Raw genomic sequence first — 16589 nt, 5'->3', positions numbered from 1 at the left:
TCTCTCCTGAAGGATGTACAGATTGGGCGGCAGATGGAATTTTCACCGCCGCTGCCATCCTTCAAGGTGAGTGGAGTTAGGCCCGTGACACAGTGGAAGACAAAGAGCGGAGGAAGTTCTGAGAATGTGGGCCTGTGCTCACATTGTGACCTGTGGCCAGGGCAGGGCAACCAGAACTGTGAGGTTACAGTAACCATTCAGTCACCGCGTGTGCTGAGCCCGCGTGTCAGGTATGACTTCCTTCTACGGAAGGCCGAGAGGAAGAAGCCGGAGGAAGGTTTTACAAGATGAGGTAACAGCCGCAGACTTCTGTCTGCTGTCCTCCACCACCCACTGGGGACACTTGAGGCCATAGACACATAGACACACCCAGAGTTTCCCATCTGCTCTGGAGATAGGAAACCAGGTTGCAGGACGCTTGTTCACAGAGGGCTGTGACCGGGAACTTCCGCTAAGTCATGGGTGTTTATTTGGCCACAAACGCCTGTGGCTCTGAGCTGACTTCCACCGTATACAAAAGTGCAAAACAAAGGAACTGAGTTTCTTAGCTCATTTTGTTGCTTTTCTGTAAATTTTGCATATCCTCATGAGTTGTTACGAGGTGTCTGAGATCCTTTTTACTAAAGCGTTAGTTTATATATTATGTATGTAAACATATATACATACACACACAGACACACATATATGATACAGGGTCTCTCTATGTAGTCCTAGCTTTCCTGGAGTTCCCTATGTAGACACGGCTGACCTTGACCTCACCAAGATCCTGCTTCTGCTTCCCACCCACACCACCACGCCTGGCTTGTACCCATAAGTTCTTAAGACCACAAATTTGTAGATTTCAAAAAAAAAAATCGTTAAATCAAAAATGTGATATTTTAGAACGGATTTCCTTGTTGTTGTGTGTTTGAGATAGGATTTCATTCTGTCGCCTAGGCTGGTCTGGAACTCACTATGTAGCCTTGAACTATTGGTGATTCTCCTGCCTCAGTTTCCTGAGTGCTGGGATTACGGACAGGAGGCATTGTGCCTGGATAAGGAATGGAATTTTGTTTGCTTGTTTTTTGAGATAGTGCCTTTAAAGAAAAACTTACATAGTTTTAAAGTGTATTAGAAGCTGCTTTACCAAAATGTATAGCTTTTGGGCCAGTGAGGTGGCTCATTTAAGTAAAGGCACTTGCTGCCACGCTTGAAGACCTACCTGAGTTTGATCCTCAGGACTCACAAGTTAGAAGGAGAGAATTCTCTCCAATTGTCCCCTGACCTCCACATGTACACATTTGGATGACTCCACATTTAGATGACTTATGCCTCCCATCCAAATAAATAGTTTTGTTTTGTTTTGTTTTGTTTTGTTTTTAATGTATAGGTTTATTCAGGGTAAAATCTTGGGAATAGGGATTTGTTCGTTGTGATTATTTAAAGAGGTATTAAAAAAAACTATCTCAAAACATGAGAATGTACTTACTATCAAAGCTACTGAAATAAATTTTACCAGCCCATCCAGATCACCTGAGCCCAACTCAACAAAATACAATTCCAGATCAAACCAAACCAAAACCATGTGGATCTTAGAGTGCTAAGATTTCAGTTCTTTTTTATATATTTGAGATTTAGTAAGAACTATAGGTGTGTCTATGTGCTCATGGGTGCTAAAGGAGGATGTTAGAGCCCCTAACTCTGGGGTTGCAGGTGGTTGTGGGAACTGAACTCAAATCCCCCGATAGTCCAAACTCAGTTGCTCAGCCATCTCACTATGTAGTCCTAGTTGAAATTTTATATTTCAATCCTAGGTGCCAGTGTATTCCTTATCTGCTGACTGTGGCTTGCCATGAACATCCATTTTTCCTAGTAAATTTTAATGCTGTAATTAAAATTAGCACTGCCATCAAGGACTGAATGTTTATTGATAAGTGTTACTGCTGATTAACAAAGGTACTTATCTCAGCTGCTTATCTCACCGCGACTGATGGTTCAGAGTAATTCTGTTTTTTTGTTTAAACAAAAACAATATAAATGTAGGTTGTTTGGGTTAAGGTTATTCGATTTTAATATGCTGGAAAACTATCCATGATTAACTTTGAGAAGATAGTTCTTCGGCTATTTAAAGAGATGCTCCATTTAATTTTGATATAGAATCAGCTATGTAGGGTTTCTAGTAGCTGTAAGATATGAAAAAAAATGCATTAAGAGGTGTGGAGTGCAGTTCTCATTATAACAATATATATGTAGAAGGGCTGAATTATGATATTAAAAATAAAATAATGAGAATATTTGAAGAGATCTCCTCTCCCTATCCTTAAATAATAATCCACCTGTGAGTTTTATGAAGTTGATCGCCATTGTGGCAAAAATGAGCATGCGTTCTTTAATTTTAAAAGATAGCAGTTTTTCTTGACTGATGATTTAAATGATTCAAGTCAGCTTGATTTAAATTTGGCTGACTGAGTCTACTGCTAAAACTGCAGGTGTTTCTTGACTCACTGGAAAAGTGAATAGAAATATGGACTGTAAGATAGAGAAGAGCAACTTTGGTGGCCAGAGGAGTGCCAGGAGTTTGATAGTAGTGCATGGAATAAGTCCTGTCATCTTTGGAAGGGCACGTTCTATAAACTATATGACTCACATGTTAAAAAAATCCTGGACACTTGGAACAAACCTGTGAAAGACGTAGCCGCATGCTCATCAGGAAGTCGTCTCTTCTGCTTGATGTGACTAAGACTTAGAACAGACATTATTTGTTAGGTGTGAACATGGAACTTAGCAATTTGCCTAGACTGGCTGGCTAACCAGCCTCAGGTATCCTCCTCTGTTTGCTTCCCAGCAGTGGGATTACAGGTTCATGCTGCCACGCTCAGCTTTTTACCTTGGAGTGGGACAAGAGACATGAACTCAGGTTCTTATGCTCTGCCTACAGACCGAGCTTCCTTCCCAGCCCCTGGGATAGTCCTAATTTCATTTTTTTTTTTTCCTTTTAAGATTGACTTTTGTTTATATGTGTGCTTGCAGGAGTTTTTGTTGCTGGTTTTGAGACAGGGTCTTACTATGTAGTTCTGGCCGGCCTGAAGCTCTCAATGTAAACAAGCTGGCTTCAAATTCACAGAAATCTACCTGCCATTGCTGTTTCTCCATTACTGAGATTAATGGCATACGCCACCACCTCAAGCTCTGCATGAGTTTACATGCCCCATGTGTAAGCGGTATCCATGGAGGCCAGAAAAGGGCGTCTGATCCCCTGGAACTGGGGTTATAAGCATTTGTGAGCTGCCTCCCTGGGTGCTGGGAACTGAGCCAGGGTCCTCTGGAAGATCAGTAAGCACTCTTAACAACTGAGCTATCTGTCCCGCCAGCAACGAGTCTTAGCACCTTTTCATGATGATCTAAATTCTCTTCTGAAATAAAACATATCTAAAAGTATTCTGGAAATATGAGTGAATGTCCAGAGAGTGTGATCCTGTTAACATCTCCTCCATCTTCTTCTTGGGGCTCTCTAAACACAAGATATAGTAAGTGTGACAGTAAAAATAGCTTCGAACTTCTGTTTTTATTTACATTTGAGATTCATAAAGATCTCTTTTTTCCTTTCCTTTCCTTTTCTTTTTTTTAATTTAAAACTGCTACTGTGACATAACTGTCACAAGCTTTCTAAGTGTCATTTTACAGATGACATCAGAACACCCTGACCTCAGCCTTCAGCTAGGGTCTTGGCCAGAATACAGGTTCTAGAGGAGGAAACAAAATCACCCTCTGTCCAAATCTCATCACATATCAGATTCGAAGTAATTGTAAATATTTAATTATAAATCCATTTCCAGGGAATTTTAAAGCTTTTCACTTTTCTTCATTGTTGAAAAACCACCTCTGGTTTTCAGAAGCCAGAGTAGCAAGATTGTCGAATGCTACTCTAGCCACGTTAGCCTTGTGACAAATTAGACCCTGTGAGCTTGGTGCCTTTAAGGACCTTGGGTGGAGCAGAAGCTAGTAGGGAAGCTTGAAACAACGTGATACCCACAGGTTCTATGACTCCTCTTGAGGTGAAGGTCACTTTATCTTCTTTCCTGGCTGCCAGTGATACACAGAAGGTATCTTTAAGAAGGCCTTTAAGGGTTTCTCAGAGACTGAGTCATTGATGGAAGAAAGGCTGTGGATACTGAGTCATGTGCTTTAGCCTGGATTGAGACAGAAGGATCCTGGTTGGTGAAAAGACCACACGCCAGGGGTGGCCTGCGGCTGTCAGGGTGAAATTATGGAAAATGCTTTAAAAAGCTAGCACCCTCTGCTTTTCTGGGAGGTGAGAGACAGAGAGAGAGGCCTCAGGACCAGTTCCTGGTGGCACTGAATGTCAGACCTCTCTGAAACCAGCTTCCTCTCAAATCTGGTCCTCATCTTCTGATATCTGGGACCTCATCACCATTCTGAGCTCTGGGGTTTCCTGGATTCCTTCCCCATTCCTTCCCCGCCTCCTGTTTTCACTGAGAGCATCTCATTCTTCCACTGGCTTCATAGTTTCTGGGTGCTGATTACTCAAGTCTAGCTCACTTCCCCTCGGGTCCTGTGTCTACCCAGCAAGCACTCCCCACAGTTAGCCCCTCTGCCCAGGTTCCCCTTCCCAGAGACCAACTCTCTCTCCTAACAGAAATGGACGCTTGATACTCAGCTTGGAGCTCGTCCTCATCTCTCACCTTCTCGAGTCTTGGCTGTGTCTCTTCCTCGGGCTTCTGCCATGGCATCATAACACACATTTATACTCTCTCTCCCTCTCCCTGCCCACCCTTGCCCTCTCTCATCCAATGTGATGAGTCGGTTGATGTTCCCTTACTCCTCCTTCTCCTAGAAACCCCTAGATTCTTATCCTTGCCTGGACTCTTGAATTCCCTCTAGCAATGTGTGACTCTCTAAACTGCCAGTCCCTTAACTACTGCTGCATTCAGGATGGCTTAGATCTATCCTAACCTCTTCTAGGCCAAGCCCTATACAATCTGATAAATCCACCTCAGCACACTCCCTGCCCCACCCCCTCGACGCTCCCACAATGCCTTGGGCTTAACTGACCATCTGAATCCTGACCATAGTCTCTCCTCTGCAGTGACTATTCATCTCTCCTGGAACAATGCTTGCCACATAGAGGCACCTGACAGAAAGACACTGGATAAGAGGATGACTTCCCTAACAGTGAGGCAGCTTTCATTAGCTACTCTTACAAAGGGGAGGGCATGGGTCAATACACGGTGCTCTGTCACAGAAACTAGGCCCTCACACTTTGACTCACTCTGTTGCTCAATACCTCTTGCATGGGGAGCTAAATAATAATCTTTCATTAGGAGCCTTTTCCCACAGCACTGGATTCTGTTAGCTCTTCCGTTCCTCCCCTTTCTCTTTTTTTTCTGAGATGGGTTCACATATAGCTCAGGCTCTATGGAACTAAAGATGACCTTGAACTCCTGATAAACTTCCCTCCACCTCCCAAGTCCTGGGATGACAGACATGTACCACTACAATCAGGTGTTTGCTTTTATATGAAGTGGAATGGCTTAGCATCATTTTTATGAAAAGGTGTTTTTTTTTTTAAACTTTTTTTTATTTTTATTTTTTAAATTTTTATTTTTAACTGAGTATATTAGCTCACATCTATAATTCCCATTCTTTGGAAGCTGAGAGTTTGAAGCTAGCCTGGGCTACATTGTGAGTTCAGGGGCAGTGTAAGGCTATAGTGTGAGACATTATCAACAGCAAATGAGAGAAAAAAAATTTTTTATTGACACAAGTGCCATTAACATTGAAAACCAGCTGATGACTCTCCTCCTGCCCTATGTATTATCATATGGATAAAGTTTCTCAGAGGACATTTGAAAAATGTTAGAAAAAAATGTTCTCTCTCTCTCTCTCTCTCTCTCTTGAGAGGACCTATTGGGTTTTAAAATCTGTTATGTTCTCAGAAGGGAAAATAATCCTGAACTTGGGAACTGCAATTTACTCATATAGGACTTTATAAGAATAGCTTTTTTTCTCTTTTTTTTCCTTTCTTTCTTTTTTTTCTTTTTAAAGGTTGTGTTATGGGGCTGGGGCAGAACTTACCTAATATGCTTGAAGCCCTGGGTGAGTCTGATCCCCCATAACAAACACATAATAGAATCTATGTTATAGTGAACTTGGTAGAGGGTGTTTACAGGCATTGCTGGGAAATTCGTGGCTTTTGTTTTGTTTGTTGTTATCTTTTTCTTCTCCTCCTCTCCCTCCTCCTCCTCCTCCTCCATTCTTCTGACCTGGATGGGCAGCTTCTCTTCTGGATTGGTTTCCTCATTTCTCAAAATCAAACGAGAAGACTCCCATCTGATTTCCAGTAGAGGCAGGGTAGGAATGACTGTGATTACGCTGCAATGTAGCCTTCAAAATAGGTAGGCATTGATACCAAGATAGACAAAGTCAACATGGTTAGCCCCTGTGGTTGGCCCATGATGCTTTGGGAAAACAAGTTCTGACCCTGTACAGGACACTGCTTGAGGGCCTGATGTGACTCAGTTCTTTATTATCACCAGCAGCATATATGGTGTAGTTCAAATACCTACATTTTTACAGGACTCTGGCTGATTAGAAGAGGTCACCTAACCTGGGTGGAGAAAGGATTTTAGTCAAGAACAGGAAATAGAGGATTTTCTCCAAGTAGACTTTCTTGTCCTTTCTCCCCATCTTTCCAACCTTCAAGAAGTTGTGCTCACATCTGGCAGAGTGAGATGAGACATGGCCATTTATCCCCCCCTTTCAGCCTGACTTCATAGGAATTTAGGAACCCTGGAATTACAGGCAGTGTGTATATCAGTGAGTTCTAGCTACTAAAATACATCCCTTGTTCAGCTGAGTTGAAATTGGCCAGTTGGCTCCCATTAGGCATCCTCCGCTGAACAGCATCTGAGTTCACCTCTGAGCTGTCTGTGTCAAGGGAAGGGAATGAGACTGAAGAGGTAGACATGGAATTTGGGTGGAACTTTCCTCAGGAACTCGACTTTTTTTTTTTTTAACCAAGGAGACAGTAAAAGAATTCTTCCCAGAACGAAGAAGGCTTTTCTAGTACCTTCTATGATTGCAACCACCCTTCCCTGTGGTTTGTTTTTATGTTTTAAGCGTCTTTGGAAATAGGATGAGAGGAAATCAGAGCACCCCTTTGAACCAGATATGACAACACCGACCATTTACCGCTACTATTTAAAGCACACCCACTCGGAGCAGAGAAAAATGTCAGTGGCACTTTCAGAATAGATTAAGTGTCTGTGGCTCAGCAGCGGGGCAGGAGTCTTTCAGAGAACACAAGTGAGGCTAAGTATGTGACAGCTGATACGGGGTGGTGGAAGAGATCTCGAGCCCCAGCTCCCTGTGACATTACACATTGAGCTTCTTTGAGAGCAGATTCAGTTTAGCTTCAAAACAAAACAGAACGTGAAGCATTGGGCTGAGTGGGGTAATTACACTGTCTGTGCACACTCATACCTTTGATGGTGCTTGGAAAACAGCCAAGGCTAGACAAGGAAAGTGTAAAGGCGTGCGGCTGTTGTTCAAGCATATTTTCTACCTGTGCTCGCACATAGGGCCACCTCTGAGGTGATTCCCGATGGACACTGAGTGACACCTTCCCCCCTGACCCAGCCTTACGGAGAAGCCTGGATTGTTGGCATTCTGTGTGTCCAGCGTTCTGTGTGTCTTGGCTGGAAATGGAAGCAGTCTTCTTGGCCCCGGGGGAGCAGAGTCATGGTCATGGCCAGGCTTTGGCAGCTCTCTGCTATGGTTTCAGGTGGCTGTGTTCTGTCTCTCAATGCTGGGAATTGAGCCCAGGGTTTCACACATGCTGTACCAAGTACTCTACCATGGAGCTAACTACTTACTGTACATGTGTGCTGTGTGTGTGTGTGTGTGTGTGTGTGTGTGTGTGTGTGTGTGTGTTTCTTCATACCCTCTGAGGGGCTCTCATCACTCTTGGCATGCCTCCCTTGACACAAGGTCCCTTACGGACCCTGAGCTGGGATGCTACTCAGAAAGCCCCAGCTCTCTCTCGGTCTCTGCAACCCCCCACTTCCTCCACCACTGGATTTATAGGTGTGTGCTCGACCTCGCCCATCGGGTTTTCATGTTTGGGGGATCTGAACCCGGGTGCTCACTTACAAAGTGCTCTTACCTGCTGAGTCATCTCCTCCGACTCTGGGGGTGGGGGAGGGGCTGGCTCAGGGGTGGGGGTGGGATCACAGTATTTGAGGGAGAGCTTTAATTCTAGGCATGAAAAGAACTTCAGGTGTGTAGCTTCCTGTGTACACAAAGGGCTCAGAAATTCCCTTTGAAGGAGGCTTCTCTCCATCTCCTGCTCTGTTTTTTACATTCAGAAGAGGTTACTTTGGGCTGACCTAGGTTGGTTCACATCCTGGCTTGGCCACCCTCTCTGTAAGGGAGACCCTTCGAAGTTACTCTCCTCACCCCCTCACAATTTTGTGAAGATGAACTGAGAAAAGAGTCATGGAGTGCCCAGTAGAATCCTGCCTAGGATGTCTGTTTGAAAGCTATTCTAATCCCTTTACCCTGTGTGTGTTAAACAGGAGCTCAGGATGTGAACTCGGGACACACGAGGCAAGCATTGTGCAGGCAGGGCTTTGGTCTTGAATTTTAGATCCTTGGATAAGTTGCCCCTGCTTTGGGATCTTGTTTCTGCCTCTGTAAAGGGGTATTGGAAACTCCAGGGTAGAGGAGAACTGGTCCCTTAAATTACCAGCATGAGTTCGCTTCCCCACCTCTCTTTATTTTTTTTTCACATTGCAAGTTCCAAAGCATAAATTGCTTTTATCCTGGCTCTCAGAAGTGTCTACCACATTTAGGAGAGGCTACATACACGAAGAATAATGACCAAAGCTGGAGCTGTTCTGGTGTGTCCACCGGGAATGGGAATTCAAGCATGATTAGTTTTGGCGTCCCGGGGACATGTTTTTAAGCCGACCCCACTCGGCTAGTCAAACAGTGACGTCAAGCAGACGCCTCGCACAGATCGCTGCCATCAGTGGGCACTGGTCACCTCCAAAACGCCGGGATTTCCACTTATGGCAGAGCAGTCTTCTGCCTAATGCCTTTAAAATTAAGAGGTGACTGGGCAAATACCAGGATATGAAGAAAACGTGAGCCTTAAGTACCCATGCCCCAGCGTGCTCAGAGAATCAAAACATTGACTCTGTGCAAAATGAAACACCACACCTCTAGCCTCTGATGGTCTGCAGTCTGAGAATCCCAGGATTGAAGGGTTAACGACAGGACCCGTGTGGAGATTTGTGAGAACAGACAGAAGAAACCCAGGGCACATTGCCCTGTCAGGGTTCCGCCTTGATGCAGGCCAATGGGGATGGAGGTGGGGGGTGGTCTCTGCAGGGAGGAGGCTTCCCTGTCTGCAGCCCTGGGCTTTTCCTTTCTCACTTCGCCTGGCAGCACTGGCTGTCTCCTGCAGCAGAGCCACGTGGATGTGTCTTTGTTGGTCTCGAGTGCTGCTGCAGCACCCCTCAGCCGTGCCCGGGAGACCCCTCTGTATTCGCTTTGGGTTTCCTGGTACTGTAGACCCTCTCTGGCTGACGCAGTCCAATGCTCCCACCAGCACTCCAGCTTTGGAGCCTTCCGGGTTCATCAGCACTTAGGCAGCCCTTGAAATAAGGTGAACAGAGAAAATATTGCCAGGACCTCTGCAGCAGAATCGTTGTCCCCCCCCCATCCCCCCACCTCTGATCACACACACTAAGTGCCGCTCTCTGTGTAAATAACCTTCTCTTCCCCGCCTCCCTCCGCCCTCTCTGCTCCCCACCCCCACCCCCGCCCCCCTGCTCTTAGGCTCTCTGGCGTGATAAATAGCCCGGCTACTGCACAGCGTGCAGTAACACCTGGGAATAATCATGCAAAAATAACAGTGAGAGACTGCGGCGCGTCTGTTCTTGACATTAACTTTCCTCAGTTTGACAGGCTGCCACCACCAGCTGTTAGACTTACGAGTCTTTTTTTTTTCTTTCTTTCTTCTTCTTCCCCCAACTGGAGATGGCTGCTTTCCTATTTTGGCCTCTACTAGGTTGCATCAGTATCCCATCAAGACGACAGACAAGAGCTTTGACAAAGGAGCCCTTGCTAAAACTGCCAGTACTTTTGCTCTGAACTTTAATTCTCGTTATTAGTACTCGATAACCCCCAGTGAGTTTTAAGCGAGGATCATCTGATGAGGAGTATGTTTCGGCCTCCTAGGACCAAACCGTGCATCCGTTTGCTTTCATTCAGGTCTCCGATAGATTTGCACCCGTGGTAATAACATTGATGGTAGGGCTAGCTCCTGTTTAGCGAGTGTTCCTCTGTCCCGCACCCTGAGCTAAGGTTGCTGGCATGACTCCGTGTCACATTAGCTAGGTGCTTTTTCTGTTTTCCCGGATGAAGACAGTCACACAGAGATCAGGTGCCTGACCAAAGGTTCCATAGTGAATGGCCAACTCTAAAGACGGTTGTCTGCTAATGTCATTGACAGTAACACTGTTGGTCATTCATGTCCAGCCTTTTACACTCTTCCCTTGAATGTAGCTCTAAAGCTGACGTTGCCTTTTTGATCCATCTGTGATTGTTTAATTAGTGTTGGTTGATCCCCATGATGCAGCTCACAGCCTTGGGGCTCAGGGACTTTGGGCCCAGTCTTTCTGTAGCCGGTTGCAGAGTTTAGCTCTTCAGTGGGTGTGGAGGGGTTTGAGATGAGCTGAAGGAGACTTTTGGGGAGACCATGTGAGAGAAAGAGGGGCAACTGGAGATTAGAAGAAGAGATCTGGGAGTAATTAAGGGCTCATCAGGACCTTTGGGGTGCTCTTGTCACTGCTATGAAAGTATAAAATGGGGGTGCCTCACGCCCGCAGGCTGCTGCCTGGTGTCGGTGTTTGAAGGAGGCCGTATTTTCCCAGGCTGAGCTTCTCTGGCTTAAGCCCCCTTTTCTTATACTTTTAACACACTTTAACCGCACTTAGCCATGCCTTTGGAAGGGATTACAGGTTTATGTTAAATATAGTAGCATATAAAAAGCAGCTTTGTAAGGTTGTATGCATGCTTTAGAGAGCTGGAATATTAGACTGGTGGCTCCCAGCCCTTTAAGCCAGTGTTTACTGAGCTGTACCCTGTGCTGAGCACTCCCTTTGCCTGAGCAAAGTGGGGGTGATGGTCATTACCACCCCTACTTCTTAGATTCTGATCCTGATGTTCCATCACTGGCTCAGGGTCACTGGAGCATGAACTGGTTGAGCTGGGACTTGAACCCTGGCCTCCAGCCAACAAAACCCTAGACCCCACCCGCCTCAGCTGCCCTGCTCAGAAGCCGCTGCCTCGTAGCAGGCAGGCCTGTGGAGGAAACCTCGGCATTAACAAGCTTCATTGGCTGAAGAAATTAGGGCCTCCGTGTGGATCAGTGACCTGAGAAGTCAGGGCATAGAGGAGTTGAGCTTTTGTATAACCACTGAGGCAGGGTGTGGTGGGGAAGTCTTGAAATCCCAGCACTAAGGGATGGAAGCAAAGGAGTCCCCAGATTGAAGCCAGACTACTCTGTTTAAGGAACTCTGGCCTCAACAAATACGAAATTAACTATGGAATATCCTTTAAGCTCCCGCTTTCTGTACGGTACATGTGCTCTGTGTGGCACACCATGACACACTGAGAACTGAGACCTTTTCCAGAGGGACATTTCCACGAGGGCATTACCTGGCAGAAAATACTGGCCACAGTCCCCGAATATTCCACTAGGTTCTAGTCTCCTGGGGTAGGTGATATTGCTTCTGAATTTCCCACTGAAGTGTGTTCTCTGCTCCTCTGGCTAATAGTGGTGCTGGCTTATTGTTCTTGCACAAAGTACGGGACAGTAAAGTTCCCCTAGAACTGAGTGGGTTGGTCTAGGTGGCCTTCTTGCTGGAACGTTCTCTGATGGCCTCAGGCAAAGGCTCAGGCACACAGAGCTGCACGTGGCTGATGTGAGGAACGTGGGCTCTGTGAAGCGTGGTCTCCAATCATTATTTGAGCTAATGGAAATTCAGATTCTTCTCTGAGCTCTTACGTGTTGGTAAGTAAGAGGAAGGCTTTTAAAAACAGCATATCTGCCAAGGAAAACACTCTGGGCGTGGCTCTATTTCCCACCCCGAAAGCCCTCTTTCCATCTGGGGACCTCTAGGGAGGCGGGCCTGCTGTAGGCCACATGGGTGGTCTCTGCACCCCACCTCTGCAGGACTCATACGGCAGTGGGGGAGAACGCAGGGTAGGGCAAGATCTAGTTCTTCTGGAAACAAGAGCTTTGAGCTCCAGGAGGAAAACCAGGATAATAGGAAACGTGAGAGAATACTTCACTTTGTCCATCAAAGAAAGATCTGAATATTTGAGACACCGGGTGTTAAGGGGCCTTAGATGGTTATTATTTTATGAGCTCGTATATATAGTCACAGTCTCTGAACCCTCCCCTCCTTATCTGAAGACTCGTTGGATGGGCTTTCTACATTATCACCACGTCAGCATTGACATCACGTTTAGATTTGTGTTCTTGGAAATCACGGCTAGCTTATTTGGAGGCCGTTGCTCTCAAGACACCCAAATTCTTCAGAAATTTGGACTTTGGGCAGAGAGTGGCCTTCAGCGATAGAGCATGGATGGGTCGAGCCTGCTCCAGGCCCTGGGTCTGGCCTCAGCAGCAACAGCAGCAGCAGCAGCAACCCCCCATAACATAAATTTTCAAAAGAAAGTTGCCTCTTTTGGAATTTACATAAGCATCACAAATATTATAGGGTGCATCATAGATCGCTCTGTAAGTGGGGTTGTGTTGAGATGGGGATTCAGTGTTGAAACAAGTGTAATAAGATTGGTTAGCAATATTAGGAGGCTGAGGAAATGGCCCCCACAGAGCTAAAAGGACTCGGAGAGGTCATGGACTGTGGCAGGCCTGGAGCCAGGAGCCTGGGTGCATCCAGAGAGGTCTCATTCCTTGTCCTCGTTCAGTCCTCACCTCCCAAATCTGAAGCCCCGCTCTCTCGACTCCTCACTCCTTTTATTTTGGTCCGTGTTCTTACACATCAGCTCAAGCTGTCTCTGTTCTCAGCATTAACGTGGGCTGTGGATCAGGCCACCTGAGGCTATCTTCAGAAAACTGTTCCGTTTTGCCCCGTTGGCTGCATACCACGGAACATCATCTCACAGTTTTTAATTTGAAGGAGTGACTCTAATCTCACGCAGGGTTTTTAGCGGCAATAAAGACTGTAGTTAGGATTGAGCTCTCCCCCCCACTCCTCTGCCTCAATTTCTTTCCTCAGAACCTCTCTCCTCCTTTGTCAGCCTCCATTTTAAAACAGGAGCGTTCAGTGGGAACTAGGATTCCAGTTCCGAAGAAGCGATTCCTCGTGAGTGAATCACTTTATCGGGATGTGGTCCTGCTGAGGGCCTTTCTTCCTGGGACTTTGTGATCAGGACCAGAAAGGCAGGACAATAAAAAGTGTGGTGCGAAAGAAGTTTTATGGCAGCTTTGAGAGCAGGAAATTAAGTTTCTTTAACATGCAGATGGGCGAAGGGCAGTTCACACCATCTAGAATCCTCAGGCAAGTGAAAGTCAGCTTATCATTTTTAGGTGGAATGCAAATGGTAGCCCTCCTGGTCATTTCATCCGGGAACCCTCCCAGACCACTGCCTATGCCATTTAAGGAGCACTGTTCCTCATCTGACGCTATTGAAATACTTGTTCTGTTAGGTTTTTTTTTTTCTTTAAGCAACAAAGACTATATAATATTAAATCTATAGCCAAAAGGCTGCAAAGAGACTTTATGAAGCAAGGGATATATGCACAGCAGATGAGATCAAGTTTTACTAGGTCAACCATCTGTGAATCCTTCTTAACATTCACTGTTTGTCTCCCCAACTGATAACGCATGCAAGATGCTGCCCCTCGAATTGAGGCCCTGTCTGCACAGAGTGCGCAGGTAATCTGGAGTGCTAGTACACAGGTGTGTTCCACAACCCGTGACCTGTTTCCAAGGTCAAATCAAAGTTGCTCAATAGCAGTCCTTGTACTTGTTAAGTAGCCAGATGAGTGACTGGGGGTCTGTGTGGGACATATGCGGGCTTTGGTTTCATCCCAGTCCGGCGTCTAAACTTGGAAAGAACACCTTTGCTGTCCTTCTGAGGTTAGGGGTACAAAGGAGACATTCCTGCACCTCAAAGCCTTACACTTGGCTGCAGTATCCATTTCTTTGGATTGGGGGGTGGGGGACTCCCCAGCCTTGGTGGAGCTCCTTGGTCGTCTCGATAAGGTGAATCACTGAAGGCTCTGTAGGTGGAGAGGCCCAGGTTGGTTGTGTGGATGCCAGGCACACACATGTATTTATCCTCTTTATGAATTCCTGCTAAACTTCACGCTAGAACACTTAATTAGGAACTGGTTCTTAACACAGGCTAATATTCAGCTTACATGCTTCAGTGTGTATAATCAAGTTATAAATTTTATAGATTCAGCAGAGTAAGTTAATATATTTTAGTAGTGATTTAATTCATTATGGTTTATAAAGTACTCTGAGAACAATTGTAGTCCATCTCCTTTATTTAAATGTCCAATAACACAGATATTGTTTTTTATTAGTATTTATCAGTTTCTCCTTTAGATAATGTAATAATTTCGAAAATGCGGTTTCTGTATGAGTGGGAAATAGTGTTAATTTTACAACGCATTTCCATTCACGTCTCCGGAGACTGAAAGACTGTCCGTTGGTGAATTTAGAAGGCCTGCTTCTCCTTCAGGAAGCTAGGGCCCCTCCTCGTCACCTCCTTGGACCGGAAAACACAAATTGCTCATTTCGGTTCTGCTTATATTTTGACACCACGAAAGCACTCAGTGATAATTGCAAATGGAATGTAGCATAATGACCTGTTCTAGAAGCCATGTAAGCAGATTGCATTACAGAGAACTCCCAGAATGCATCACCCCTGCAGTAAGCCTGTCTGTCTTTCAGGTTGACCCCCTGTTTACAGTGCCGGCACCACCGCCGCCGATTGCCAGCAGTCTCGCACCTCAGATTCTGCCCTCCTACTTTTCCCCATCTTCATCCAATATTGCAGCACCCGTCGAACAGCTTTTGGTTCGGACCCGGTCCGTGGGTGTCAATACGTGTGAAGTCGGAGTAGTGACTGAGCCAGAGTGTCTCGGGCCCTGTGAACCTGGGACCAGTGTCAATTTGGAAGGGATCGTGTGGCATGAAACAGAAGAAGGTAAATATCATTTATTTCTACTTATCTCCCTCTGCCCTCTTCTCCATGATGTATCTCTGTCCACCTGTGAGGGGGATTTATTTGCGTTGTGGTTTGAGAGGACAAAAAGGTTCTCTGTAGGCTCTCTGACCTGGTTTAAATAACGATGCTTGACTGGCGCGTTCCTGGTTGTGTTCACCTTCAAGATATGTCAGAGCCTTAAAATGCTTCTCCGTACAGAGGGCTAACATGGAGAATCTGTGAGAAGCGGGGTCAGGAGCAGCTTTCTCCTAAAAGGTATCAGCGAGACAAGAGCTCAAGTTCATTTTATTTGTGGTGGGCCAGCCCATTTGTCTTCTTTCTGCGGAGTCTTCTATGTACCTACCTTCTGGACCTAACGGTCCCCTCGTGCATAGCCAGGGCCATCGTCGCGATGTAGCTGAGGCTGGTTGGTGATCAGAGCTAATGAAGCTGAGGTTAAAGGTTTAAGGCCCAGTTAGCCAGTCATCTCTCCTCCGTCTCCAGACAGAACCTTTCCTGCCCCTTAACTCAGCAAGCCGTTTGGCAAAGGCATCCCATTAGTCACCGGGGAAACACCGCCCGGGGAAACGGGATCCATCGATCACCGCCATTGGGAATATAAGTCAGAGTACCAGCCATGCAGAGAGTTGGTCCAGATCAAGTTGCCATGTCTTGGGGCACATGGCTTGTGTGGAGTGTTTCAAGTGGCATGCATCATTAACAAGCCAGAAGAGACCGAAAAGCAACTCCCAGAGACAGATAGCAGCCAGCTCCAAGTACAGTGAGAAAAGCAGGCTAGGAGTTGAAGGAGGGAACACACTAGTTGTTCCAAGAGGAGCAGTAGGCAATGAGCACGGGGACCTCTCTCTCCCCTTTAAGCTAGGTTGGTCAAGGGCAAGAGCCAGGGATGGCATCTGTGAGAAGAGTCGGGACAAGGCTGAGACAAGAATGGGTGGAGACTCAATCATTAGTTGGATTTGCTATGGGGTAAAGATTGAGGATGCAAAACCCAAAGGAAGAAGATTGGTTATATGCCCAGGAGGCTTGGGTGTGCCCCTAGGAGGGGTTTACTGATGGGCAGGAAAAAAAATTATTTTATTTCTGGCTGTTTCAAGAAAGAAAAAGCAAAGATTATGATGAGCATTCTTGTATGGCCCGTTTCTTAATAATTAAAAACAAAGATTGCAGCTAGTGCCAATAATGAAGAAAAAGAATTAACTAGACAGTAAAGGGGAATAAAAATAGCAGCCGTGGAGTTAGTTCTTGTTTGTTTAAGTAGAAGTGATACCTAAAATTTAGATTGACTTTTTTTTTTTTTAAATCTTCTCCAT

General features: G+C 45.8%; 1 protein-coding gene and 1 long non-coding RNA gene across 3 annotated transcripts in view; one reads left to right on the top strand and one right to left on the bottom strand.

The window, feature by feature from the left end:
- The window catches only part of Znf608 (zinc finger protein 608), a 107879-nt gene that overhangs the window by 32571 nt on the left and 58719 nt on the right, over nucleotides 1-16589 (top strand). Inside the window, 1 exon segment of the mRNA XM_037197148.1 lies at nucleotides 15003-15258. Coding sequence (XP_037053043.1) covers nucleotides 15003-15258 — 256 coding nt within the window.
- Nucleotides 1889-5172, bottom strand: LOC119086269. Of its 2 annotated transcripts, XR_005089516.1 has the most exons (4): nucleotides 4683-5172; nucleotides 4013-4169; nucleotides 2660-2721; nucleotides 1889-2162 (listed from the first exon to the last, which is right to left on the bottom strand). It is a non-coding gene; the product is annotated as an uncharacterized LOC119086269 (long non-coding RNA). The 2 variants fall into 2 exon arrangements; XR_005089515.1 differs by lacking the exon at nucleotides 1889-2162 and having other exon boundaries at nucleotides 2280-2721.

Source organism: Peromyscus leucopus, chromosome 19, assembly GCF_004664715.2.
Source record: "Peromyscus leucopus breed LL Stock chromosome 19, UCI_PerLeu_2.1, whole genome shotgun sequence".
Taxonomy (NCBI): domain Eukaryota; kingdom Metazoa; phylum Chordata; class Mammalia; order Rodentia; family Cricetidae; genus Peromyscus; species Peromyscus leucopus.
This window is presented reverse-complemented; position numbering and strand designations above follow the sequence as displayed.